The sequence below is a fragment of the Meleagris gallopavo genome, chromosome 1, assembly GCF_000146605.3.
Source record: "Meleagris gallopavo isolate NT-WF06-2002-E0010 breed Aviagen turkey brand Nicholas breeding stock chromosome 1, Turkey_5.1, whole genome shotgun sequence".
NCBI classification, from domain to species: Eukaryota; Metazoa; Chordata; class Aves; order Galliformes; family Phasianidae; genus Meleagris; species Meleagris gallopavo.
This window is the reverse complement of record NC_015011.2, coordinates 22,579,703-22,606,559: the sequence shown is the minus strand read 5'-3', so window position 1 is coordinate 22,606,559 and position 26,857 is coordinate 22,579,703. Positions and strand designations below refer to the sequence as shown.

The window sequence follows — 26,857 nt, the reverse complement described above, 5'->3', positions numbered from 1 at the left end:
ATATAAAGACAGTTTAATATGTAAAAAAGAAAGAAAGGAATAAAGGAAAGAAATTACATCAAAATAGAAAATAACACAAATGTCTTCAGAATCCACGAGTTCTTCACTTTGTTTCCGTTCTTCATACCCAGAGATAAAGTCTGTGTTCTTACAGCCTGTCTGCACATTCTTTTGATTATCACTGATCATTATGCTGCTCTCAGCAGCAGCCAGCGAGTCTGAGCAATCAAACTGGCTATAAAATCCATAGATCTGTGTGTAACCAGAATAACTGCTTCAAGAGGTGTGTGTAGCAGACACACAACGTAACAATGAGAAGGAAGAAACAAGGAATTAGCTGATCAATTTCTTCCCTGACATGTTAATTTTTTTATTCTTCAAAAGACTTTGTCCTTTGGCTGCTTCCTGTTACCCACACCTCAAGCAGCCTTTTGTGCTATTAAAATAAATAAATAAAGAAAGAAATAGAACCACGTGTTTCAGTGTCCACATTGTACCAAAAGACAGTAGTAAAGAACATGGCTGAGATACAAAGAAAAATCTCTGGACTAACTAAGTAGACCCAGATCCTACCTAAAGCTTTAGGTTAACTGGGGTGAAGACAGTGGTCTGATGAGCTGCCTGTTCCCCTCCTCTGTTGACATCTCCTTTCATTTGCCCTCTCCTGCTCGTTGCCTTGTACCAGCACCAGGGACCATAGGACCTCTCCAAGGGTTGATTCAACATTCTTTTTTGGAAAACCAACCACGCTGCACACTTTTTTTTTCTCACGTAAGGATCAAAGGACTTAATGAGCACCACCACAAGGCAGGAAGAGCTGGAGCAGAAGCTAAAGTCAGGGGAAAGGGCAAAGTTCTCCTTTATACGGCAGGGATTTCCTGGACTGGGTAATCTGTCAGTGGAACTGGAGATCTAATAGCATCTTGCTTGAAGTTCAACATTCAGCTATGACAGCTTTTTACACAATTAAAGAAAAAGAACATCAAACTATCAGACTAAAGAGCTAAAATGGACTATACAAGAATGTACATATAAAGGAGCTGCAAACCCTCTGGCCAGAGAAGCATACACTGCTTGTGTAGTCCAGTTCATTTGCTTCCTTTTACATAAAGACAAGAGATTAAATCAATCAAGCAATAATGAAAAGCAAAGACAAAAGGGGAGTCTCCCCTAGTACTCATGTCCTGTTAACATCAGCTTTTTTGCCTTCCAAGAATTCGCAGAATCTTCTCTACTGGGCTGTCTTTTCTGTGAGCCAGGATCGGAGTGCTGGGCCAAAGCAGGATGAAGACGTGAAAACTTGTCTCTGGAGTGTTCTGTGGAACAAAATTACAACATCATTGAGGCCTGCAGTGGTCTATGAATGGGAAAAGGGGAAAGAGCCATTTTTTTTTTCCATGCTGGAATTAATTTAAACTTCGATTGTTATATCACATCTTCCAACTTGCAAAGCAGTAATGAAATATATTTCTCCTATTTTCTTGACTTTGTTCCTCTGTGCCAGTATTCCTCATTCACTGCTCATAATGGGACCACACACAGGACTGAAGACACATGCAAATCCAATTGCAATCTGGATTGAATTCAGGGTGAAGTCAAGAATCCTGAAGGGCTGCAGCTGAGTGGGCTCTCTCCAATACAGTTTACTTATTCACAGTGCTATTAATGCTCACTCAGCATTTGAATTTAGTGTGAATTTGTGGCCCTTGGTATAGTTTTTATCATGGAAATCGGGATTTTTATCATGGAAGATGACCATAAACAATGAAAATTACATATAGGTCTGCAGTGTGAAGATGACAAATGTAATTGCAAGGACTTGATGATCAGCCCAGTTAGAAATGATCTCTTTGAGCTTATTTTTCATGTGAACTCATTCATCATTAAAATGGTTTCTAGGATGTTATGCTTTGAACTTTGTATCTTGCTTTAAAAAACAGCAAGAATTAATAGTTTTTAAACATATATTCTCCTTGGAAGCCTCTATATGGTGAAACTATTGATGCAAAATGGTTTTTATTACATCAAGTCTTGGTCTTACAGTCACGTTTATCTAGACTTAATTTTACTTAGAGTTGTAGGATGAGTCACGTTAGATCTCTGATTAAAGTTAAGCATGCATAAAAAGGATACGTTCAACTGGCCTTAAATTCCTTCTATCTTTCCACACCTCATATTTCCTACTTGCTTAGCTCTTGGCAGTTATGTGTCCAGGTCACTACGAAGACCACTGAAATCATTCTTCATTGGTCACTATCTTTCATCTCTACACAAACAGAGATTAATGTCAAATGAAAGCTGCAAGAATAGGAGCTGGATTGCTTAAAACTACAGCGAGATGACGAATGGTGCCTGTGTGGTATATTGGCTAAATCCTTTCAAATCCTAGTCTCTTGCAATTTTTATCAAGTCTTATTTTCCTTTTGTCTTTTCTGTGCCAGTGTTTCATTCAAGACTTACTGCCTGTTCCAGGTGATGTGGATGAGCTGGGATTCTGGCTGCAAGCATGGGAGATCACTTGTGATAGTCATGTCTGGTTGGTTTTTACAGAAGTCCCTACAGGACTTTGCCTCATGCAGAGCTGGACTGCAGCTGACTTCTTTCTGCAGGGAGCATCCGTGTGTGCAGTTTAGTGTGAGTGGAAGGAGCAGGGAGACGTGAGCCAGACAGGTCCAGCAATTCTGAATAGAAAAATGAATCCTTAATTGTTTGGGATGCCAGAAAAAGGAGATTTGTGGCTTTCTATGAAGAAGTCTGAAATACATACATGTACCTGTGGGTACTAAGAATTATATATTTTTGATCCTACAGGCAATTGTGTTCTGTGGCTGTTTGAACGCTATGCACTGAAGGCCTAGTTCTTTATTAGCTAATGCTAGTCCCTGTCAGTCTCAATTTTCAAAAGTCCTAGCTTAATTCTCAGTGTTGAAATGTGACCGAATAAGTCAGTAGACATAGGCTGAGAGATGTGACGAAATCCTAATTAGAAGACGACAAATCATATTCATTGCACGCTAGCTGTGAATGAGGGAAGTATTTACAGCTCAGAAAAATTGCATTGCATGTTCTTGTGATGAAAAGAAACCACAAAACATAGGGAAAAAGCCAGCTCCCTCCTTGGAACATCTGGGAAAATCAGAGGAACAGAATGCAGATCCCCAGGACACAAAGAGATCTGCTTGCCCTCTGCTGACCTCCCATCCTCTATGTGTCTGCAGTATTAACCTTGGTGCAATAAATGAGAAAAACCTGCCAGCTTGCCCTGAAAACCTGGAGCCTTTCAGTGATCTCGGAGTTGCAGGATGGATGAAATGCCTCTGAGATGCTGGGGAAACGTGGACTTAAAGCCTCCAGTTATTAACTGAACAGGAGGAAATTAGGTCAGGCTGGAGGTAGCACACAGTTACCTGCTGGGCTGCTGAGGGAGCAGGGGGAAAAGAGACAATTACTTTGTTCTCATGCAGGACTGCTGCAAGGGACTGTGGGCTCCATACCATTAAGCAGCCTTTAATCTTTATCAAGCTATTTTTGTCAAGTCTTCTAGCAATAGCATGGAAAACTCTGCAAGTTCCCTCACTAGAAAGCTGGGAGGAGCTGACAACTGTGCAAGTGCCACCTACACAGCTGAGGGTTCTAGTCCCAGAAAGCAGAGCATGCCACAGGGCAAACTCTTACAAGAGTAAAGCAACAGTAAAGCAACTCTGCTGTGCTTCTCCTCCACAGATGGGGTCCTGCGATTCCCAGACTGCCTGCAGTGTCTCTGCAGAACTCCTCTGAGTGAACCAGCTCCCCGGGTGCCTCTCCATTGTATGGCATGGATGCATCCAGTGGCCCAGTTTGCTGGCTCATCATAGGCTCTGCAGCACAGGCTGGCAGCAGCAGGGCCAGAGGGTGGGAGCTGGTGTGCTGGGAGAGGAAGCACAAGCAGTGGATTTCTGCAGAGCTGAAATGGCATCTTCTGGGTAGATGGAAAGCATCTACCACTGGAGGGTACCAGCAGGTTTTGTACCCATTTCCTGCCCAGGATAATCTAAAAACCTTATAATTTATACAAGGACAGCCTCAGACAGAATGCTAAAATGCAGTGCCTGTGCCAGCTGAGGTTCTGTATGAGGTACTGAATCACTTCTATGGCATTTTTTTTATATGCAAATTGACAGTTTTAGCTTGGAAGAAGAAAAGATACAAAAGATGAATAAATAGCAGCACTTCAAACAAATCCATGCTCTGCTCTTCATTGCTGTATGTAGACCTCTGACTTGCTAATGCTGCTGCTCTTACTTTGTGTAGATTGGCCCAGGGATATCACAATTTAGCATCTGCCATTTCTTATACATGAGGCAGTGTAGGAAGAACTCTTCAAAAATAACTAAGGATGGAGAATAACAGAGATGACGTGCACACAGATATTTTTAGCTAAAGGAACTCGATTGAGAAGTTTAGGTCTGTAAAGATAACAGAGTTCTTCAACTGTTCCCATCTGTCTCGTCCCTGTCCCATGTCAGCAGGGGGAAGTAGTAACTAAGACCTTCTGCAGCTTAGATACAAAGTGCTCTCATTGGATTACTTCTGCCTGCCTTCCTTTCTTTCCCTCCTTAACATTAGTGAGAAGTTTTATTTATACTCTGCTACGAGCTAGTGTATCTACTATGGAAAAGTACTGACAACTTCTTTGCCAGTGACACATCCAAGCAAACCTGCTTCCTTTTACAACATTTTGGTTAATTTGGAGGAAAATACTGCAGGTGCTGCTCAGATTTCTTCTGCCTTCGAGATATCTTTCTGGTTTCAATTAGCCCGACTGCTGTAACAGCAGTTTTCTAAAAATTGCAGTGCCGGTGTCTTGGAGGCACACAGCAAGCGGGACACCTCTGGTTCCCCACCCGCTGCAGGGCTGCGTCTCCAGCCCCGAGCCTGCCCCGAGCTGAGCTCGCTTAGCCCCACCCTCCAAGCAGTCAGCCTTTATTTATATGAAGTCTGTGGTCCAACTGGCTTCAGATGGTGTGCGTATGTGCGTGTGCCTGCCTCGGAGTGTGTGAGACAAGCTGGGATCATGAGCCAGGCTCCAAGCAAGTGGTTTTAATCAGCAGCCCATTAGAGGGGAATGGAAAACTTCTAACGGGATAAGAGCTGAGTAAGTAAGCGTAGCTTTGAACTCACAATCTGGACGAAACAAATGCAAGAGAAAATCTTTGTAGTCTGTCAGTTTTTAGATAACTGATCGCTTTTAGAGTGAGGTCTGTGCATACTGACAGGAAAGAGGCAATTTAAAGGGACCGGACTGAAAGGAACTATAAAAACAAAGTGGGAATTGAGAATGCGAGAGAGAAAAAACAGCAAACGATTGTTCAAGAGGTTGGTACACTCTCTTACTCTTTTTGGCTGTGGACAGAGCATGTTAAGCTTTAACCTCTTGCATTCTTAGATGCTATCTGGCTGAGCAGTTCCTGCTGCGAGGCTGGGGCTGCGGATCCCCTCTGCCCACCTGCCTGCCACCAGGTCTGTCCTCCCGGCTCGTGGAGGTCGGCACGGCTCCAGGCAGAGCACCCCATGCCCCATGGCATGCTGCTTCTCACTTCTGTTCTTTCCCACAGGTTGTTCCCACAGCCCCATGGGAGGGCAGTTCACAGGACCCTGCTCTTCTGGACGCGGTGACTTCTTGCCAGGCAGCAGGAAAGCACTCAGCAGCGGGAATGGGGAAAGCCCTCCGTAGCTTTGGATAAAGCTCGCTTTGGCATTTTTACCCTGTCAGGACATGGCTACTGCATTTGCAATGTGGCCAAGAGCGGAGTGAGGACAGCACATTGGCCATGGTTTGTGGGCACGGCCCCAGGTGCCGCAGGCTTTGTCGCCCTCGCCCCTTCCTTCTGGCCCTGGTGGTGGCCGTCTGCCTGTTCTGCCAGACCCTGACTCCCCTCGTGACCAACAGCTTCCTTTCAGCGGTTGTTAACGGGATCTCCCCGAACAAACAGAGTAAAACACGGCAAGGAAGATACAAGGAGGTCGCAGCCAGCGACACACGCTGCTTCTTCCCCATCAGTGATTCACACACATTGAAAAAGGTAAGTCAGCTGGCGGAGAGTGCTGAGCAATAATTAACATAGTGAGGGATGAGGGGTCTGACAGGATCATCCGAGTCCAGCTAAAATTAACCTGAGCTTGGAAGTCTGAGCTCTGTGTACAAACAAATGTGTGATATGACAGCGACATATGTGCAAGCACATCTCCATTACCAGCTCCTCGGTGTGATGTTGCTATCATGATCCTGAGTCTTTGACTGAAGCACAGCATTACTTTGTGGCTCCAGGGAGATTCCAGTTTGCTGCACAGGCCATACTTTATTTTGGCCTTAGGAATCAGGTCAGAGGCTTTCTAGCATGCGCACATAAATCACAAGGCAGTGGGATTTCATGAAAGGGACTGCAGCTACTAGCCGCAAAGCAGCAGTTGCCTCATGTTAAAGTAATGTGCCAGTCAGTTTTGAACTTGACTGAAATTATGCTGGAAAGCTACATTTAACTGATTTTTTTTTTTTTTAAAGCGCTTGTCACATTTTCAAATCACACTATTTACTTTGGAATCATCCCACAAATTCTCCTCTGTCCTTAGGTTACCTGGCCTCATGTTTAACTTGCACAGAGTTCCTAGGATGGGTATTAAACCTAACAAATTCAGATGCTGTTATTTTAGTTGGAAAATGTGGTTTGTTAAATGTTCCAGACCAAGGCAGTTATTTTTACTCTGGAATCTGTGATCAGCATTAGCACAAACATTTCAGGTTTTCTTCAGTCCTACAGAGCATTGCTAATCGTGCAGCAGAGACCTCCTTGTAACATTATCATTAACGCTGGCATTTCATGTACAACTGTATCAGGACTATACACATAAATCTGTGACATCCCAGATTATAGACAGCTTCCGTATAAAGAAGTTAAAGTTTCTAAGAATACAGAAAGATTGAGAAGGCTGATAGGGTTCACAGTCTGAAAGGTCAGCAATATTCATTTTAGGAGAGCATCTTCTGCAACAATGAAAAGCAGATTTATGAAATAACTTTGGCATGTACTCTTTAAGTCTTAAAAAATTGATTTTTTTTCATGTAAAGGTCAAAGGGATTTTTCTTTTGACTAGCAGAAATCTACTCTCTATTACATCTGTCATAATTTCATGTTAATGACCCTTTAGTACTCTAGTTGTCAAGATGCATATTTATTCAGTGTGACATGAAGTACAAAAACTTAGAGGAAAGTAAGCGCATACGATAGCGTGAGTTTCATCATAATGCCACTTTTGACACAGTCCATTCCTCTTCACTTGTATCATGGCAAAGAGAATTTCTAGACTCTGTAAGAACAGGTAGATAAATGACAAAACTTTGCTTCTGTGTTTTTTTGGCTGAAACTATCTGTAATGCCTATTTTCCAATTGGTCTGAAGGGAAATGCAGATTGACTTGAATTAGGTTTGCTGGCTGTTTGAAGTGAGAAGAAAGCTTATGTTCATGCAGCGCGCTGTGCTTACTGCCCTCCAGCATGCCTGGTTGGATGTCACTCTCACACACATGCTGAACCTGGAGGACAGATTTAAACGCGTATGTTAGCCCTTGTAGGTATGTTTTCCAAGCCTGTGCTACACTAAAACATTCCTCTTCACATTCCGAAGACCACCCATAGCTGGCTCCCTGTTTGTCTTGAAAGTTTCCTCTAGAGCATTATGAACAAAATGCCTTGCACATGTTGGGATGTTACTCTGAGCGGCTCACTGTTTTCAGAGAGTACTCCATTGGTTGTGTGGGCTGAATAATCATCTCAGGGAACAGAAAAGACAAACATCTCCAAAAATCTCTTCCACTTTGTTTTGACAGTGTGTCCTTGAACTGTGTATTTTTGCCAACTGCTTATTCAAATAGCCAAAATGTTATCTTGCTTGATTTTACTGGATACCCAGCCCACGTTTAGGAACAGATGTAATGGTTGAAGCTTCTCAGTGTTTAATTTTACAGTCATGTGGCCACCCGCAGTAGCTAGCTAGGAACAAGTTTTCATTACAGCCCTGGCTTAAATCTTCATCTTTGAATCAGAAGAAATACTCTAAAATATAGTCTAAAAATTATTCACATTTTTAGTTAACGAGTCACGTTTGTATTCTCGTTCTGTGACTAGCCCAAAGTTGCTCATTGAAAAGAATCTTTTGTACATTTATACAACTTAAAGGAAATGCTGAAACATGTTTTATGAAACAGATTTTCATTAAAAAGAAGTTCTAAGGAAAAGAAGACCCTGGTGAAGATAATATTGCTTAGGTAATGTGCAGTGCTTCTGGATTTTGAGCCATAGCATCTTATGTCACACTGCGGAATCTCCTCTGACTGGGGAGAAGCAGGTTTAATTCCTGCTTCCTTCAGAGAAGCAGTCGGTATTGTATAGAGGCTGATGTGAGAGTTTGGTGATGATTGTTATTGCCTGTGCAAAATCCCTTCCAAAGTTTGATAATATCTCCCTTTAGGGTACACACTGCACAACTGTTTCAAAAAGGGGAAAGGAAAAAGAAAAAGCTGGCACCTTTTATGAGCCACTGCAGGAAGATGAAGAAAACTGCAGCTTTGCAGATTTTCAACTGAAAATTGCCAATTTGGTCTGTAAATATGTTCTTAACTACATGCAAGATACTGTGGAATAGAGCCATTACCATTAGGTACATAGTGCAAGCCTTTTTTAAATTGCAAAAATGTAGATTTCATTCACAGTCTGGAAAACCTGAAAGAGCTGATGTACTTCTGTTAAATATCACACATTACAGGATTTTTAAAAGCTGCTAGAGAGCTGATCTCATAGCCTTGTTTTCTCATGAACAAAGATCAACATCGACTAATATAAAATTAAATGCTAATATCTGTAGCATGAGAAACAGAATTATTGTTGTGACCCTTAAGCAGTAAAGGTATGACAGGAAGCCAGCACATCCAGCTTCAAGCCGTCCTTAGGTTCAGCCAGTGGCTCTTACCTCCTACATCAGGACATATTTACCAGTGATGAGGAGAACTGATGCTGGAGCATCTAAACTGCTATCAGCAAAAAAAAAGAGCCAAAAAAAGCCTAGAGTATAGGTTTGTGTGATGCAGTACTATATCAGAAATACCTCTGGTAGCAAACAGATGTAAAATTCATTACACTGAAGTGTTCTAGCTCTGCTTCTCAGCTACTTCTGAGAAGATCTAATTAGCTGGTCACAGCTGCGTTTCCACTCTCTGAATTAAATCAGCCTAGGCCAACTTAAATGTCTCTGCGCAGCAGCATGTTTTGCCTAGTTAGACATAGCACCTCTGCTATTACAAGAGGCAGTGAAACAGCATTGCTCATGTCCTAGGCACATTTTCAGCACGCTAGTTCTCTAAACACAGCCAGCATATAAAAGAGAGTTAAAATTTTAAGATGGGTCTTGGAGATTATTTCACGGATACTCACATCATTGCATCACGTTTCCTGGCTGTTTAGGGCCACCTAAGGAAAAAAGTAAACAAATGAGAAGCAGCTGATTAAATGAGAATTTAATGAGTAGATAAGGCTGGCTTCTCAACCAGTGAAAGATAAGAAGCAGATTGAAAAAAAGCTGTCTCTACATTTCTGTTAGGGTATAATTTGTGAGTGAGTGTTATGAAAGCTAATACGACTGTATTTCTGAGGTACTTTGTTAAGGAGTGGGGAATACAAATAATAAGATCTATAGGAAGATTCTGTTAAGCATCTTACCCAGGTTATCAGGCTAGATATCTAAAGGTACAATCAGGAGTGAAGAACAGATGAATTGTTACCATAACTTTGGACATCCAGAGTGGAATATTCTTCTTTCCTTGAGTGATACTCTACCTAGTCAGAGCTGAGAGTCCAGATCTTCTAGTTAATGTAAATAAAGGCATAATTCCATAGGCCTTAATGCAAGCATTTGAAAACAAATCTGATGAATTTCATTCTCTAAAGGCATTAGATTTTCTTTTTCTATTGTTATTCTGTATGGAATATACTTCAGTCAGTGTGATTATTAAGGAAGGGGACAGGGGAGTGATGTTGTGGAACAAAGCACAGGGAAAGAAGGCATTGGTTGGGGCAAGTGAGGGAAGTGGAGTAAGGAACTGCAGCTGTGAATTACAAGCATCCTTGGAGGGCAGATTGTGCATGGAAGAACTTGCATTGGGGAGGAGAAAAGGAAGCGGGTACAGAAATGGTGAGAAAAGAAAGCAAAGCTGGTAGGAACTTTTGAAATGTAAATGTGAAAAAGAAGTTAAGCTAGGTAATAAAATGAGTAGGGGTGATTTCTGCTGTTATGCAGAAGTCGAGTGTCTTGAGAGTTCTTGATAGAAAATATTACATTATACATAATAAGGTTTTACATATTTTAGAAATAAATTTTATCTTTAAAAGGACATCCATTTTTTAGAATGCAGTAAGTGAAAAAGAACCGTTTCAAGAAGAAACTTTCAAAAAGATCTCTTTATAAAAGATAAAATGAAGTGGAAAACTTTGCTAGTATGAACCTCAGCTGACAGAAAGCAATTGAGAGATGGTAGTAGTGTATCAGCAAGTGGTTTCCTTGGAGTGATACCACATTGCACACTAAGAAAGCAGAACATTTTTCCCTCCCTTTTCAGTGTAAAATTGCAAGAGGCACTGAGGAAATGGCTATTTTTTTACTGTGCAAACAGCTAGAGATATTTTGGTGATAAAGGGCAAAGCTATTGTGGTAGCAGTCAGGAAGGAGGGGCAGGGTGGAGACTTTACAGGAAGAGAACTTTGAGAAAGATGCATCAGCAGCAAGTGGTGGGAGCGAAATAGAGGGAATCTCGCTTATGTGCTTCACTGGAGTCCTGTCCTTAAACTCATCTGTTTTGCTGTGTTGGTAAGATATGGCTCATCATTTGTTCCCAGCACAAAACAGTTGGTGCCACAGTCTGCAGGCAATTATAAGCAAAGACATTCTTAAAAATGAGTTCCGTGCTGTGATGACTGTGCAAATAACTGTAGTTTTAATCCTGGATTTCTGAAGTCATCAGACACCAGCCATCATAGTGCCAATGATTTAGTTGCTTGTTCTGTATTTTCTCAGCAAACAATTGGAAGGAGAATAACATTCCAACCATTTTATTCTACAACCCAGTCCTTTCTTATTAGGAAATCTAACAGAATAATAAAGGCAACACATGCAAGTGTCCTCCAAGCAGGAAATTAACTTCTTTGAGAATTCCTGATAAAGGGGCTATGTACACTTCAAATACAACAGTAGTATGAACGAGCTTACTATTTCTATAAGCTTTCATGCAAGCATGAAAAGGAATTTAAAAGTCACATTTGGAATTAATAAAGATCTGCACAGTTTTGTAAATGAACCACTTAGGGCATTAGAACCACATGCTAAGTTACTATCATTCTTATTAATGTTAGCTAATATTAGCATGATTGTGCCTCTGGAGTACTACTCATGGAAATTTATGGAAATGTAGTTGTGCCAGGCAGTATTTAGCTAGCAAAGGCACCTTCACTGCTAAGTAGAAATTTGGGCTCTACCTTTAAACATATACTAATAATGCTGGTGTTTCTTATGGAAGATTGGTTCTCTTTCATATTATTTCTTCTATAGTCGCTTTTTGTGTTAAGGGCCTTCAGTCTGCATAGTTGCTTATGTATATTTTTGGAGAATCACTGAATCATAGAGTGGTTTGGGTTGGAAGGGATCTTTAAGATCATCTAGTTAAAGCACACCTGCTGTAGGGTAGGGACACCTCCCACTGGACAGGGTTGCTCAAAGCCCCATCCAGCCTGGCCTTGAATGCTTCCAGGGAGGGGACAGTCCCTGTAGAAAGCAGTAGGGTAAAAGTAAATTGAAGTCAAAATGTTTGAAGCTGTTGGACAAGGCCGTCCTTGCTGTTGGACAGCAGTGGCAATCTTGTTGTAAGAAAAGCTGCCTGTCACTGACACAGGGACTAACACCATCAGAACTGGGTAGCTGAGATGTTTCACAGTTTTTAACTTTTTTTCCTGAGAGAAGCTCAGGCGAACATGAGTTGAACCTTTATTTTAGGAAGAAGAATTTTGTTTCTGCAGTTGAAATGATGGTCAATTAAATTATATGATAAGATTTCAGACTGTATATTTGCTTCCTTGCCAGGCAGAGAAAATGCATCAATATTTATGGAATTACGCAACCTTTTTGGAATCTGAAAAAAATGCCAAGAAACTGCTTTTCTCCCCTCAATTTAAAATATCTTTGCTATTTTCTTCTTGGCCAAAACAACAGTAATTACATATTGTAGTACTCAATTACTGACCAAATTCTGGATTTTTAGAACAAACCAGAAATTCTGTAAAATACAGGAACGATTCAAAGACTAATAAAACTTATTCTGTCTTTTTACATTTGTAACCTAGAAGTGGATAAACTTGTTTAAAGGAACATGTCAAAACATTTTCTCTTCAACACAGAACTTCATAGTGATGTGAAACTTGCAGGTAGACAAAACTAGCAAGTACAGCTCAGATAGTAGATGTCTGTTTTCAGTCCAAGAAGGATAGTTAGGTAATTCTTGAACATTTCGTTATGTAAATTTAGCTGTTGATCTAGTTTGTTAAGACCTCAGAGGAATCTGCATTTATATAGACAGGTTTTTGTAAAAAAACAACAAAAAAACAACAAAAAAACCCAATCATAATAAACTCTATGGAGTTCAGTTTGCTTTTTTTTTTTCTTAAGTTATTCTGTAAACTGGAAACAAAATTAAAACATTCATTTTCATGCATTTTTATATGCTCCAGAGAGTCTATCATGTTTCCTTAGACGAGTTGCTAAGACTGTGGGTCATCTGTGTAACAGCCAATTGCACTAAAATGAGGTCAGTCACTTAGCTAAGGACAGTGGTTTGCAAGCTGTTGTAACAGCAGGTATATCATGTCAAAGCAGACGTACATCTTATCCTGTATCATATGGCAAATCTCATCTTTGCTGTAAAGCGTCATTAATTTCAGTGAAGACAGCCACATTTTTCTCTTGGTAAGGTGAAGAGCATAGAAATTCATCACCAATCCCTTTCACACAGGTGTACCAACTCTGTTGTAAACTGAAATGATAACAAATAGTTTGAAATTTCAAACTGAAGAAGAGGAAGTAAAATGGTTTGAGTATTAAAGCATTTGTCATTTAACACCTGAATATTCAAAATGTTATCAAACATTTTTTTTCTAAGCCTGTTGCACATAAAAGTTATGAATTAAAAAAAAAATTAAAAATAATCAGGACCATAAAATGTCAAAATATGGGAATAACTTATTTTCCTCTTTTGCACTTCGCCTATGTTATACAAACCCTCTGCCCAGATTGCATTTTTATGACTGAGAAACATCTTATAAAAACCAGCAGTCTCCTTAGGTGCAGAAACATGACTGTTGTTGCTATAGTATTGGAAATGTAACTAGATCAGCATGGCTAGCGGTGTAAGATAGTTTATGTACAGCTTTGGAAAAAAATACGAAATCATCTGCTACAAGCGTGAAGTTGGCCAAAATGTTTTAAATTCTGTGTCTCCAATGAGGAGCTGAAAAACAAAGAAAACCTTCCCTACACTGCACTATCTTGGGAAAAAAATAGAAAGAACACAGTGAATCTTTTAACCTGGACTGCAAATAGCTCTGAAAGCAAAGGAGAGGGCAGAGGAAATAAATTTGGCAACGCTATGCATGGATCTCAAGCAAGCACCGTAAAAGGCAGAGAGCTACTTCATTTTGTTTAGCAGTGGTAGGTTAGGCATCAGGTGATGATTTTAACTTTAGGGCTCCAAGTTGTCTCAGTATCCCAAAGATCCCATCATCTCTTTTGGAGAGCCGGCAGCTAGAAGTGGTGAAACTCTTGGCCAATGTCTGAGGCATAGGAGGGCTTGTCCCCAGCTAGGCCTTCCCCCTCCTCCCAGGCCTGTGTCAGGCAGATTCAGACACCCATGGCCTGAGGCTCTGACTGGCCTGTCCCTTCCCGTAGGACAAGTGAGAGTGACACAACGAGGCTGCCATGGGCTCACAGGGCCTCCATGCATCATTTGTCCTCCCCCAGCCTCATGGTTGGGAAAGCAGAGAGGGGGTCTTCAGTGCTGGAAAGCAGAGGAACACTAAGGAAGGATTTGCATCTGCTAAACAAGAGGAAAGAAAACATTTCAGTGAGAGGGGGAGGAGCTGCTCATACAGCGTCACACAGCACGGAGGCCTGGCACCACAGGTGTGGTCTGCGAGGCAGCAGCCATGCTGGCACAGAGCCTGGGGACTGTTGCTTGCGGGGGAGAATAAAATTGTCATGGGGTGCTCACAGTAAAAGCTATTACCATTTGTTTTAAGCAGATATGTTTTCATAGCAGCTTTTATTAGCTGCATGAAAAAAAATGTGCTAACAGAGAGTGAAGGGGGATGCACATAGAGTACAATAAAGCCTGAGATGGGATTCATTCCAGAAAGCAGACAGTCTCAGCTGCATGGGGAGGGATGTCAGTGGGGCAAGCTGCAAACGCAAGCCAGAAGCCAGACACAAATGTGTCTTGGTTTGCATCTCCTTAGTGCTCTACGTGTGTCCTTAGTTCACCCTGCAGTGCTGGCCATTGCAGCAAACGTGGGATGGAAAAGTGAATTTGTTTGCAAAATTAAGCTGGAGGTGTCTTTCTTCATTGATTTTCTTCCATGTTGCAAGTGAAATGGAAAGTGGGAAACATCTGGTCACACAGCATGTGATGTTATGCAGCAGTAATGCTGTGGAGAAGGCAACGGGGGAGTGGTGCCGGGTGGGGTGGGGAGGCAGGGACAAGGGCTGGGTTTAGGAACAGGGAGGGAGAGAGGAGGAAGTGGAGGGGAACTGCTGCCAGCAGCTTCTGGAGTTACCCGAGGGACAGAAAGGAGAGAAAAGGAGAGGAATAATGGGTGAAGGAGTACATGAGAAAGAAGTGGAGCATGTCAAGGTGGGGAAACTGCACCGTGCTAGGTGCAGGACTAACACATTTTAAAAATACTGCAAGGACAGGAGAGGACATTTGACAGGGTTACGTAACATAATTCCTGTGACTTCAGCATGTGCTATTTGTGCTTCCTCTGATTAGCATGTGATCATCATTTATTTGAGTATCTCAATGACTGAGTAGTTTGGGGTTGCACATTTAGCAATTATTATGTACAAGACTTAGATAGCATTGTATCTAGCTGTATTTCAGGATCCTCTAATCAATTACACCAATCTTTTCCACAGTGGATGTCGGCTCTGGAACACAAACAGATTAGAGGCATTAAGGCTCAGGACTCTAAAATAGTTTGTAGCTCTCTCTGCCATGGAGAAGCTTTAACTGAAGCCAGGCATAACTTAAAACTGCATCCTGTAGCTCGTGGGTGTCCAACCTTTTGGCTTGCCTGGGCCACACTGGGTGAAGAGGAATTGTCTTGGGCTGCATGTACAAAGATTGCTCCAAAATAATGCCTCCTAATTATTTCAATGAAAACTATAATTGATACAGAGAACACAATAACAATATTTAATAGAGCAAATGCTCAAACATGCTTTTTCAACGTTGTTACCACCATTTGTTATGCATTTTCACCAGCAATGAACAGGAGGCATCATGCTATACTCATAAAAATCATCACCAGCGGAGAGGACCCACTGTTTCCGTTGTCACTGCTGAAATGCACCACACACCCCTCACTGTGTGTACATCCACTGTTTGGTCTCCATGAAGGTTCAGCAAGCATTGATGAATGTCAATGGGTACCATTTTTTCCACATGGAAGAATTCAGTGACATACCTTTGCTTCATATGCTCTTCCATGTCAGGCACCATTGTGTCAGATTGCCCCTCTGCTGTCATCTGTCACATGGCAACAACATGTAATGGTAGGAAGGTTCATCCTCTATGCCATACCATCAACATCTATCTCTGATGTTGTGAGCCAACATTGTAGAACAGGTGCATTACTTTCCAAGCAGCCCTCATAAAATATATTATATAGTTAATGTATATAAGTAACAACACATATTTCAGTTTTTAATGTTTTTATTAAAGTATATAAAAGAGAGATCAATTAAATTATAAAACTAGTGGGATATGTGACTGTTTTTGTGAAAGTACTGCATCAGGCTGGTTCTGTGGCAGTAGTTGCAGCTTTTAGTGAGCTCTTAAGGTGTTCATTAGAGATTTCTGATAAAATTTTACTCTTCATGGAATCATAGAATGGCTTGGGTTGGAAGGGATCTCAAGGATCTTTAAATTCCAACCCTTCTGCCACAGGCAGAGTTGCCAACCACTACATTAAGTACTAGATTGCCCAGGGTCCCATCCAACCTGGCCTTAAACAACTCCAGAGATGGAACATCCTCAACCTCTCTAGGTAACCTGTCCCTGCATCTTACCACTATCTCAGTAAAAAATTTCCTTCTGAAATCAAATCTAAATCTCCCCTCCTGTAATTTTAAACCCTTCCCCCTTGTCCTATCACTATCTTTTACTACCCTTTTAAAAAAAGTTGATTTCCCTCACGATTATAAACTCCCTTTAAATATTCAAACATCCCAATGAGGTCTCCCTGCAGCACTATCTTTTCCAGGATGAACAAGCCCAGTTCCTTTTGCCTAATTTCATAGAAGAGGTGCTCCAACTCTTTAACACAACCTTCCTCTGCACCCTCTTCTAAAGCATCACATCATTACATCGTTGGGAGCCCCAGACTCCGTACTCCAGCTGCAGCCTCACAAGGGCAGAGTAGAGTGGAACAGTCAATTCCCTTGCCCTGCTGGCCACTCTCTTCTGATGGAATCCAGGATGTCATTCTGGACTGCAAGCCTACAGTGCTGGCTCATGTTAAGTTTTTCATCAACCAGGACCCCTAAGTCCTTCTCAGCAGGGCTATTCTCAAGGACTTTTTCTCTCAGTTTGTATACATGTCTGGGATTACCTTGACCTAAGTGCAAAACCTTCCTGTACTGCATCCTTGAAAATAATTGTTCACAAATGTATGTACTGCCAAAAAGCACTGACATGAATAAAGATTGTGTGAAATTTCTCTCTGGTAAGAGTAGGCTTATGAAACTTTGGTAAAGAGATATGATCAATTTTTTAATTGCAACTCTGTACATTCAATTTGAATATTCATGAATAATTATGTTCAATGAAAATGGACTTGCAAATAAATAAAAAATTGATGATTTTTTTATTGCAGTCTTGAAAACTGTCTTCAAATTCCCTTATCAAAATGGAAAGCACAGCTGCATATTTTTTGCTGTTCAGAGGACTGTGCTTAGCCAATGTATCAAATCCATAAACTTATTTGCCATAATTTGAGTTAGTGCTGCACTGTGTGCTGTTCCCTGATTTCAGCTCAGGTGGGGTTAGCAGCACACTGATGTTCATTCGGTGCTGAGTGACAGTTGTATTTCTGGCCTAAGGGGTAGAGGTGCTGCCATGATGGCATTGGGCCCGAGACAGCTGCAGTGTGAGCTGGGCCGGGCTGCGTGCAGCCTGTGGGCTGCCAGTTAGACGTCCCTGCTAGCTGGTGAACATACTGCTGAGTGACTTTAACACTACATCTCAGGCACATAAACAACAGGACACTTTTCGAATGCTTTTGTTTATATTAAAACATCTGTCTCTTTTTTCAGTGTGGTCTTCTGTGCAAAAATGGTGGTGCCTTGTTTGTGTAACATTTCCTACGTTCAGAGATAAGCTTACTAAAATTAGAATTCATGGAATAACTTTGTTTTTGGAGGAGATACTTTTGACTACTTCTTGGTTAAAATTCATGAACTTGTCAAGAGCTAACAACATCCTGAATTAAATCTCTTAAATGTTGGCATGTTTCAATCCCAAAGACAAATACTTTTCACAAAAGAAAATCTCATCTCTTAATGGTGTTTTTACTGCAAAAGAATAACTAGACTACTATATATATTAGTGACCTATCTCCCACAAGGAGCATCCTTTTTTTATGCCTTATGTAAGGCAGAAGTCCCTTATTATACCAGAAATACTTCCCAGATTGTCACTGTAATTTGCTACTGTATTTTTGTGTAAAACAACAGCTATGTATTATGCTCCTGAAAGATGCTGTCTTAGAACCACTGTCTTTGCTTTGTTTGCTGTAGATTGAAGACACTGTTCTCCAGTACTTTGGAAGCCGTACGAGAAGAGCAATTCTGTACGCACCTCCTGCCCACAGCAAAACTGAGCATCAGCTCTATCAACGCATCCTGGCAAAGCATGGATATTCAGTCACGGTCCTTGAAAACAGGAGATTGGTGGAAGACCTGAGACATGAGGGCCCTTATCACAGTAAGAATAACTTGACTTAGTTAATGAGATCATTGCTAAATGTTAGCTATTGTTCCAACATTTTTCCACAGAGGTAAAGCTTATATACTATTGGTGTGATTAAGGCCAAATTCTAACCCTTTACAGCTACGCAGATAATTTTCACAATTTGATGATTCTTCCATTAGAAACTACTTCTATAAAAAAAAATGCAACAGTGATTCATCGTAGTCTTGGGAGCCAGGTTAGGTCATTTCAGTTCCTGATGAGTTCTCATACTGACTCCACCAATAACTAAGTGTGTTTCACTAGAGGATTTTATGATATGTAACAAATATCTGCACCATTTCCCTCTTTCTCATTTTCTCTCTTAAACGAAAGTTGCATGCATGAAGGTATGATTTTTCCTGAGGAAATATCCTTGAGGTCCCTTCCAACCCTGGCCATTCTGTGATTGTGTGTGTGACTTATTTCCTGCAGCAGCACCCCTTTAATTAGAGAATCAAGCTGTGTTTCTCTTGCTGTCTGCTTCTTCCTGTTTCCACCAGGACGACTCATCCCTGAAGCAGAGTTATAAAAATGCATGGTTACTCCTGGTCCTGTGAAATTGGTGCTTTACACTGCTTCTGCATATTCTAGCAAATTTTGTAGTGAAACTGTTGGAAAGTGTGGTAAAACCAGAAGTATTCACTTTTAAAATGTTCACAGTTCGGACACGCAGTTCTAAACAGTGTCAGTATGAGGAAGACACTATTTTTTTTGAAGGTGTGAAGTGAAATGGGTAGAGCAAAGCTTGTCAACAAATCTTAAAATAGAAACTGTTATTGTGATGCAGTTAGTCAATCTTCTCTTGAAAAGTAAGTCCAGGGAAGTAGATTAAAAGCCAACCAAAATATACCATCTTGTCAATGAAAAGAATGCATTTTCCCAGTAATTTGTACAGACAAATGCTGTATTGGTGTAATTAGATTAGTACTCCGCAGCGCTGTATATCCTTTAACCTTTCCTTGAGTTCCTCAGTTATTTTTTCTCTCTTAAAAAATTGAAAACAGAAAGATAGAGAAAGATGCTAAATCTTGTATGACTCCAGATAGCAACTGGAGAATAGGTACTTTCTTACTCACAGAAAACCCTTCTCCAAAAAGCCTTTTGAGCTCGACTTCCATTCTCATATTGGAACTGGCTGCCCAGGGAAGTGGTGCAGTCACCGTCCCTCGAGGTACTCAAGAAAAGGGCAGATGTGGCACTGAGGTACAAGATTGGTAGGGATGGGTCAATGGTTGGACTAGATGATCTTAGTGGTCTTTTTCAACCTTAATATATCTATAATTCTGTAACAGTTTTGTAATATACGCAGTAAGCTTGTTAAAAAACATGACGCACAAGTTCATTTTGAACTTGTAGTAGAAGCTGAAGGAAATTGCTGTTAGTTATTTCTTAGTTCCTGTGGAAATTTGATCTGTTGTTAAAAGGCTGCTGAAGAAGCTTCATGTCTTGCACAAAGACCTATAGTTTTGTGATGTGGAGTTATATTGTGCCTGATAGAAGAGCTTTGGTCACAAGTTATATATGCTGGCTGTGGTTAAGTGATCTTGGACACTTTAGAGATACGAAGTCAAACTGTGATCTCAACTTGGTATTCTGGAAGTCAATTTTGGAATGGGAAGGCATTGAAAAACACACACAGGCTGCTATTCTGTTAGTAGTAAAATAGAATCATAGAATTATACAAGTTGGAAGGGACCCATAAGGATCATGGAGTCCAACCTCTAAAATAATGTAGTTGGTTGTTTCTCATGCCAAAGAGAGTGGCATTTGTATCATTCAGATCTGTAGTAAATTTCTGGGGCTATCAGAAAGCTCAGTTTTGCTTTGTGCTTTAGCTGATCTGAATAGTTTAATAGATGAAAAACATAATTATTCAGCATGTTTGAGGCTGCTCAAGATTCTACCATAAATTTCAACTGTCTCCAAGAAACTTTCTTGAAAATGAGATACATATACATTTCTTGGCAGGCTGCATTGGGTACCAATAAATTGTCTGTGCCTTGCTCTCTTTTACTGCAATCACTTTTCATAGTCACCTTTCATCTACTTCTTGCCTTGTGTACTTTCCATCTTAGAGTGACAAGACAGAGTGTGCTTACAGTCTTTTCTAGTGTCAGACTGCAAAGACAAGGCAGCATCTCTGGGGACCATTTGTATTTCACCATCTGTGTGAAATATTTTGGTTTCAAATGGCTGAAGAACTGGGCATGCCAAGTTCAGTTAGGCCTTGGAAAAAAATCACTGTACTAGATTTTGCTACAGTGATCAAATCAGGTTCAGGTTCTTCAGTATAGGTTTTTACCCTCCAAACACCACCTCTGCAGAAATGAACTTGATTGTGGACATTTATGTTTTACAGTCTGTCTAGTACCGATAGTTCCAGCAGTGATTTTCCAGTAGTCAAAAAACAGACAAAAACAATTTTAATTCTTTTCCAAAAAACGCTTTGCAGCTCCCAGAATTTAGATGCATTGAAAAAAAGTATTTTTTTCGGATTAAGGTAAAGAGTAAGACGTCACTAATTCCATTTCATGACAACAGAAGCTTGCCGTTAAGTTTTCCATTTGTTATGTAAGTGCTTAGCTTTAAAGTCACATTTTAAAAGCAAAAGTAAGTAAAAGAACTTGTCTGCATACCAAAACAATGATCTTTATTTAGAACAAAACAAGTTCAGCTTGAAGTTATTTTTCTTTGCCAGCAAATGATGGGTTTTACTGTTCTGGATGGGAGAGTGCTTTATAGACCACATTTTGGAGAAGGATATTTTGAGCTATGTTTTGTCATAACATTTTTCTAATAGGAGCACTATAATTGATTTAAAGTGCATTCCTTGGAGCCTGTATTAAAAAGATAAAGGTAATGGACTGAGAATCAAGGATCATGAAGGCTGTGAAAAAAATCTGTTAAATGTCATTCCTTTTTATTTGGTATTATGTAGCAGCTCTTGTCTGGTGCCTTTATTTTTGTGCACTTTCAGTGCGGTCTGTCTTACCCATCTATCTTTGAATGTTCAGTTTAATTTCAAAAGGAATTTTTGTTTAGAATGGCAGTGAGCCAAGAGTCTAGCAGAAGTCATATATGGAAAAAAAATTCACCACAAAACATTCCTAACTATTTTGCGCTGGCCCATTATGAGTTTTGGGACCAGTTCGGCTCCTGTTTTGAAACCCAGTGTGACAGCTCTGCACACTGATCTGCCATAGAGATGCCACGCACCTGGGCTGCAGCATTGTTTTGAATTCCTTACTGCCAGGGATAAATGCTACAGGAATATTTTTCTTCAGTGGGAATATCTTTCTTCAGTGGAAATTTTTTGTTTCTCTCAAAACAACCAAAATATTTTGAGGTTTGGTAACTGGAGGGTAGTTGCTGAAAAGAAAAAGCATATTTTTGTTTGTTTTTACAGGCAAAAAGACTAGTTTATGGCTTTCTTATGAAAAATTTATACAGATGCTTTCTGTAGTAAAATACAGATTATTCAAACACCTAATTTTTCACTGAAAAATAGTTTTTTGTCAGTAAATTCTTACACAGCTTTGCTTAATGAGAAAGAAGCTATGCTTTCTTCATTCCTTTCCAATTAAACCCATATGGAGGGAAAAGTCCATGGGCAGATAATAGCTGTGCCTCCTCTGAGCTGCTTTGAGTCTTCTTTTAGTGGCAGGCCTAAATGAGCCAATTTTGCTGTAAGGCTTAATGTGCCTCTGTGCTGCTGGGATGGAGATAGGCAGGCACTGCTGTTTTAATAGGCAATAATGTGATAGTAAAGTTTTGCAGAGCTCAGACTGTCATCTTGGGTATGCAACCACTATTGAGCTAGATCCATTTTGACATGGTGAGTGTGAACCACTGAGGATAAGGAAAAGACTGAGGTTCTCAGTGCCTTCTTTAAGTTTGTCTTTAAAAGTCAGACCAGTTATCCTCGGGGTGCTCTACCCCATGACCTGGAAGTCTCGGATGGGGAGCAGAATAAATTTCCCATTATTAAAATGGAAACAGAGACTACTACTTCGTCTGGGCTGCCAAAAGTCTATGGGGCTGGACGGGATCCACTTGAGGGTGCTGAGGAAGCTGGTGGGGGTGATAGCCAAGCCACTTTCCATCATCAGTGTTCCTGGTCAACCAGAGAGGTCCCAAAGGATTGGAGGCTTGTCAGTGTGACTGTCATCTACAAGAAGGTTTGCAGAGAGGATCTGGGGAACAGATCATCTTGAGGGAGATCACATGGCATGTGCAAGACAACCAGGGGATCAAGCCTCCTTCTATGATTGAGTGACCTGCTGGGTGGATGAGGGGAAGGCTGTTGATGTGATCTACCTAGACTTCAGCAAAGCCTTTGTCTCCTGCAGTATTCTGGAGAAACTGGCAGCCTGCGGCTTGGACAGGTACACTCTTTACTGAAAGAACTGTCTGGATGGCTGGGCCCAGAGAGTGGTGGTGAATGGAGTCAAATCCAGATGGGGATCGGTCACGAACGGTGTTTCCCAGGGGATGGAATTGGGGCCTGTCCTATTCAGTATCTTTATTGATGACCTGGATGAGGGCATTGAGTGCACCCTCAGTAAGTTTGCAAATTGGCAGGAAGTGTCAATCTGCCTGGGGGTAGGAAAGCCCTGTGAGGGGTCTGGACAGCCTGGATCACTGGGCCAAGGCTAATGGGACGGCGACAAGACCAAGGGACAGGTCCTGCATTTTGGCCACAACAATCCCAGGCAACACTACAGACTTAGGGCAGAGCGACTGGAAGACTGTGCAGAGGAACCAGATCTGGGGGTATTGGTCAATGTTTGGCTGAATATGAGCCAGCAGTGTACCCAGCTGTCCCAAGAAGGCCAATGGCATCCTGGCTTGTATCAGAAATAATATTGTCAGCAGGAGCAGGGGAGTGATCATCTCTCTGTTCTCAGCTCTGGTGAGGCTGCAGCTCAAGTACTGTGTTCAGTTTTGGGCCCCTCACTACAAGAAAGACATCAACACCCTGGAGCGTGTCTAGAGAAGTTCAACAAAGCTGATGAGGAGTCTGGAGCACAAGTCTTGTGAGAAGTGGCTAAAGGAACTGGGATTACTTAGTCTGGAGAAGGGGAGGCCCAGGGGTGACCTCATCGCTCTCTACAACTACCTGAAGGGGGCTTGTGGTGAGGTGGGACTTGGGCTTTTCTCCCATGAAACTAGCGATAGGATGAGAGGGAATGGCCTCAAGTTGAACCAGGGGAGATTCAGGTTGGACATTAGTGGTCAGGCACTGGAATGGGCTGCCCAGGGATATGATGGAGTCACTGTCCCTGGAGGTGTTCAAGAAACATTTGGATGTTGTACTGAGGGACATGGTTTAGTGGGAAATGTTGGTGATGGATGGATGGTTGGACTGTATGATCTTGGAGGTCTTTTCCAACCTTGGTCATTCTGTGATTCTATTTGCAGCACCTGTGATAACTCCTTAACAATACAGGCAGTTCAAATGAGATTGGATAACCACTGATTATAAAGATACCAAGTTGTCTAGGCCATCTATAAATGACACACTTGTGGGGTTTTTTTTTTTTGCCATTTAGGCAGAATATCTTAATGCTTAATGTCTTGCTTCTTCCTGAAATATGACAATACAGGCATAAACTCTGGGACAGGTTCTGCATTTAACATAGCCTTGGGGGAGTTTGAAACTGGTGTCACACAGCCTCATAGAATTTAGGATCAAAAGAAGGATTAAGAAAGTCCCACATATCTTGGCTTTCTCCTGAGGGTTTACTTTCCTTCCCTCAACCCAGAACAGAGCTGTTTTGCATTGTCAGAGGTAAGTGGGATGAACTGTCTTGCTTCAGACATCCTTCAGACATCCTTAGGTCCTCCCTAAGAAAGAAAGGCAAATGCTAGAGAACCTTCAAAATATCTTCCAGAGTCTTCTGCCTTCTTCCTTGTCCTTTCAGCCTAAGAAACTCATCTCTGGGGCCGCAGCAGATTGAGAGGGCTTGTGAGTCCTGATGATTCTGTGATGGCTTGCTAATATTTTCATAGTGTTTTTCCCTAAGAAAAGTTAATTTCAGACATTTGAGGCACCAGAATGCATTTCTGCCTTCCAAAAATAATGTTCTGTAATTGCTGTCAGCTTTCTAAGTTTTCCTTGAATTGCATACTTTTCTCACATTACATCTAAGAAATAAACTGGAAGAAAGAATTAAATGAACTACTTATATCTTTCTTTTTGAAACTGCCAGCATTTCTGCCCTTTGCTCCATATGCCTGATTCATTTGGCAATGGTGACTCTCCCTTAATAATCGTTTGCTTCTTTTCTCAGTTCTTCACCTTTACTAACAATTATGCAAAGCTCAGAAAGTTGAAGGCTCTAAAAAACATGTGCAGCTGTACACTACAAATCTGACCAGACAGTTTGAAATTAATTCTGCAGTTACATGGAAAATTCTGTTGTTACAGCTAGCCTTCGGAGCTGGAAAGTTTCTACACAGCCTTAATGTTAGTTGGTTAGTTTGGCCATAGAAGAAAGCAACTGTGCAGCTGGCAAACTGAATGCTCTGTAATGTCGTATGCTCCCTGCTATCCTACCATTAGAATGGTAATTCTAATACTTTGGTGGAAGTTTGTGCACTGGCAGTGGATAACTTTAAAAAAGAATCATAAACCATTTCCATTCTATTGATTTTACATTATTTCCTATTTTTAGAGTACTGTGGTGAACGATTTAAACTTTACTCTGACTTCTAGAAAGATTGTCACAGCACATATATTGATTTGGTTTTGAGGTTTTTTGTTGCTGGTTTTTTTGTTTGTTTGTTTGATTTATTTTTATTTATTTATTTATTTGTGATGTATTGTTCCATAGAACAACCCATTCTAGCTTTGGTCAATACTTGCCTCCTGGCTTAATAAATCTTGATATTTTTTTCAACTGAAATCAATACCATGATATTTCATGTCATATTCATTTGCCTGAAATTGTTCAGTGGAAATCATATACTGTAAGTAAGTATCTTTAAATTTAAATATATTGCAAAGAATATTAGATCTGAAGTTATTTCCCCTTTCTTAACTTTATCAGTATGATTGCATTGAACTCTCTTCAGTTTTCTGCCATTTTAACAGCATGCTGTAATTCATACAGCTTGGCTGTGTAGAGTAATCTTAAGTTCCAGCAGCTGACTTTGAGATGATCTGAATTTTTGCAGCTGTGGGAGCAGTACTTGGGTGGAGCTGCTTAGGAAGAGATGAGTGAGGCAACAGACCAGAGTGAGCAAATCCAAGGGAATCTCGGCTCTTCTCTCCATGCGATAGGCTCTGAAGATCTGTGTGGCATTTAAGGTGGCATCCCATACCATTACTTAGATATTTCAGCAAGGAGAGTATAATCCCTCATTGCTAAAGCATCCTGAATACATTCAAATATGACATATTCTGCTGTAAAATGCTGATTTGAAGACTGATGAATTGATATAGCAGACATTGTTTATGCTTCCATTCTCAGCTCTACATGGAGTGCTCTGCTGCTTCCCTGCACCCAATGGCTGCTGCCTGAGAAGCTGCTGCTAGGGGAATATCAGGAGGCACAAGCCTACAGGAGCAAGCACAGGTGCTCAGCAGATGGAGAATGATGATAGCTGCGGGTTTCTGGCTCTCTCTGGGTGCTGCTTGACAGTAGAAGCAATTGGGGACAGAGGAAAGAAAATTCTGCCTCTATGAAAAAGCATCCTTCCAAATCATAGTTTGTCATTTCTTTTCCATTCTGCTTTATTGGGTGGCTTTTGGAAAAACTGCTGTTTAAAGAAAATCTCTACAGGAAGTTAATGTCTATGTCTGCCCACTTCTATTTACATTAGGCCTCAGAAGTGGAGAAATGTGACCACATGAATCTTAGAGATGAAGAAACAAGAATAAAAACCATTTAAGTCACTGTCAAAAACAGGATGAAAATACATGGCTCTTGCTGTGTATATTTATGTTATTCAGTTAATGTATTGTATCATCTCTGGTTCTCCTCACTTTTGAACAGAAGCTAAATCAGCAGAAGAAACAGCTTAATTGCTGACATCTGGCCAGCAGCAAGGTGGGAACTCGCAGAAGTGCTACTTCATAAATGCACCCAGTAATATTGTCCTTAGGGCTGCTAATTAGTCTAGAGAATTAACTACAGCCATAAGTTTTAGAGGCCCCCAAGGCCATGTCTGGTGACTGTCAGACATTCACTTCTTATTTTTCAGGACATTCTATATCAGCAAAAGTAGTAAGAATTAGAGGACAGACTGGAGATGGGGAAAGAGCAGAAGTGCTCTTTCTTAAATGAATATGAGGACTGAGATGACTTGGGGAATGTATTTGTTAACATAAAATACAGTAAATGGTTACTGCCAGGGAAAAAAAGAGTAGTCAGTACTTTGTGTCCTAGTAAATAGTTTCAATATTAAGGGGTGCTGAGGTGTAAAACTAGCAAAGTAATCATATGCATTACCTGGATTTGTGGGGCATCCCTTGTTAGAGGCCATCAGAAAAAAA

General features: G+C 40.9%; 1 protein-coding gene and 1 long non-coding RNA gene across 5 annotated transcripts in view; one reads left to right on the top strand and one right to left on the bottom strand.

Annotated features, from left to right (window-relative positions):
- The first annotated feature begins 4,981 nt into the window (after positions 1-4,981).
- Positions 4,982-26,857, top strand: part of CPED1 (cadherin like and PC-esterase domain containing 1) — a 143,537-nt gene continuing 121,661 nt past the window's right edge. For 3 of the 4 annotated variants that reach the window (XM_010706395.3, XM_019612395.2, XM_010706403.3), the window contains exons 1-3: positions 4,982-5,134; positions 5,595-6,062; positions 18,144-18,330. In XM_010706395.3, the coding sequence (XP_010704697.1) occupies positions 5,811-6,062; positions 18,144-18,330 (439 nt within the window). In that variant the 5' untranslated portion in view covers positions 4,982-5,134; positions 5,595-5,810. Of the gene's footprint in view, positions 5,135-5,161; positions 5,356-5,594; positions 6,063-18,143; positions 18,331-26,857 lie in introns of those variants that run through there. The other variant, XM_019612394.2, reaches the window with a different exon arrangement.
- Positions 6,082-13,217, bottom strand: LOC109365577. The gene is made up of 3 exons (XR_002111277.2): positions 12,954-13,217; positions 9,464-9,499; positions 6,082-7,569 (listed from the first exon to the last, which is right to left on the bottom strand). It is a non-coding gene; the product is annotated as an uncharacterized LOC109365577 (long non-coding RNA).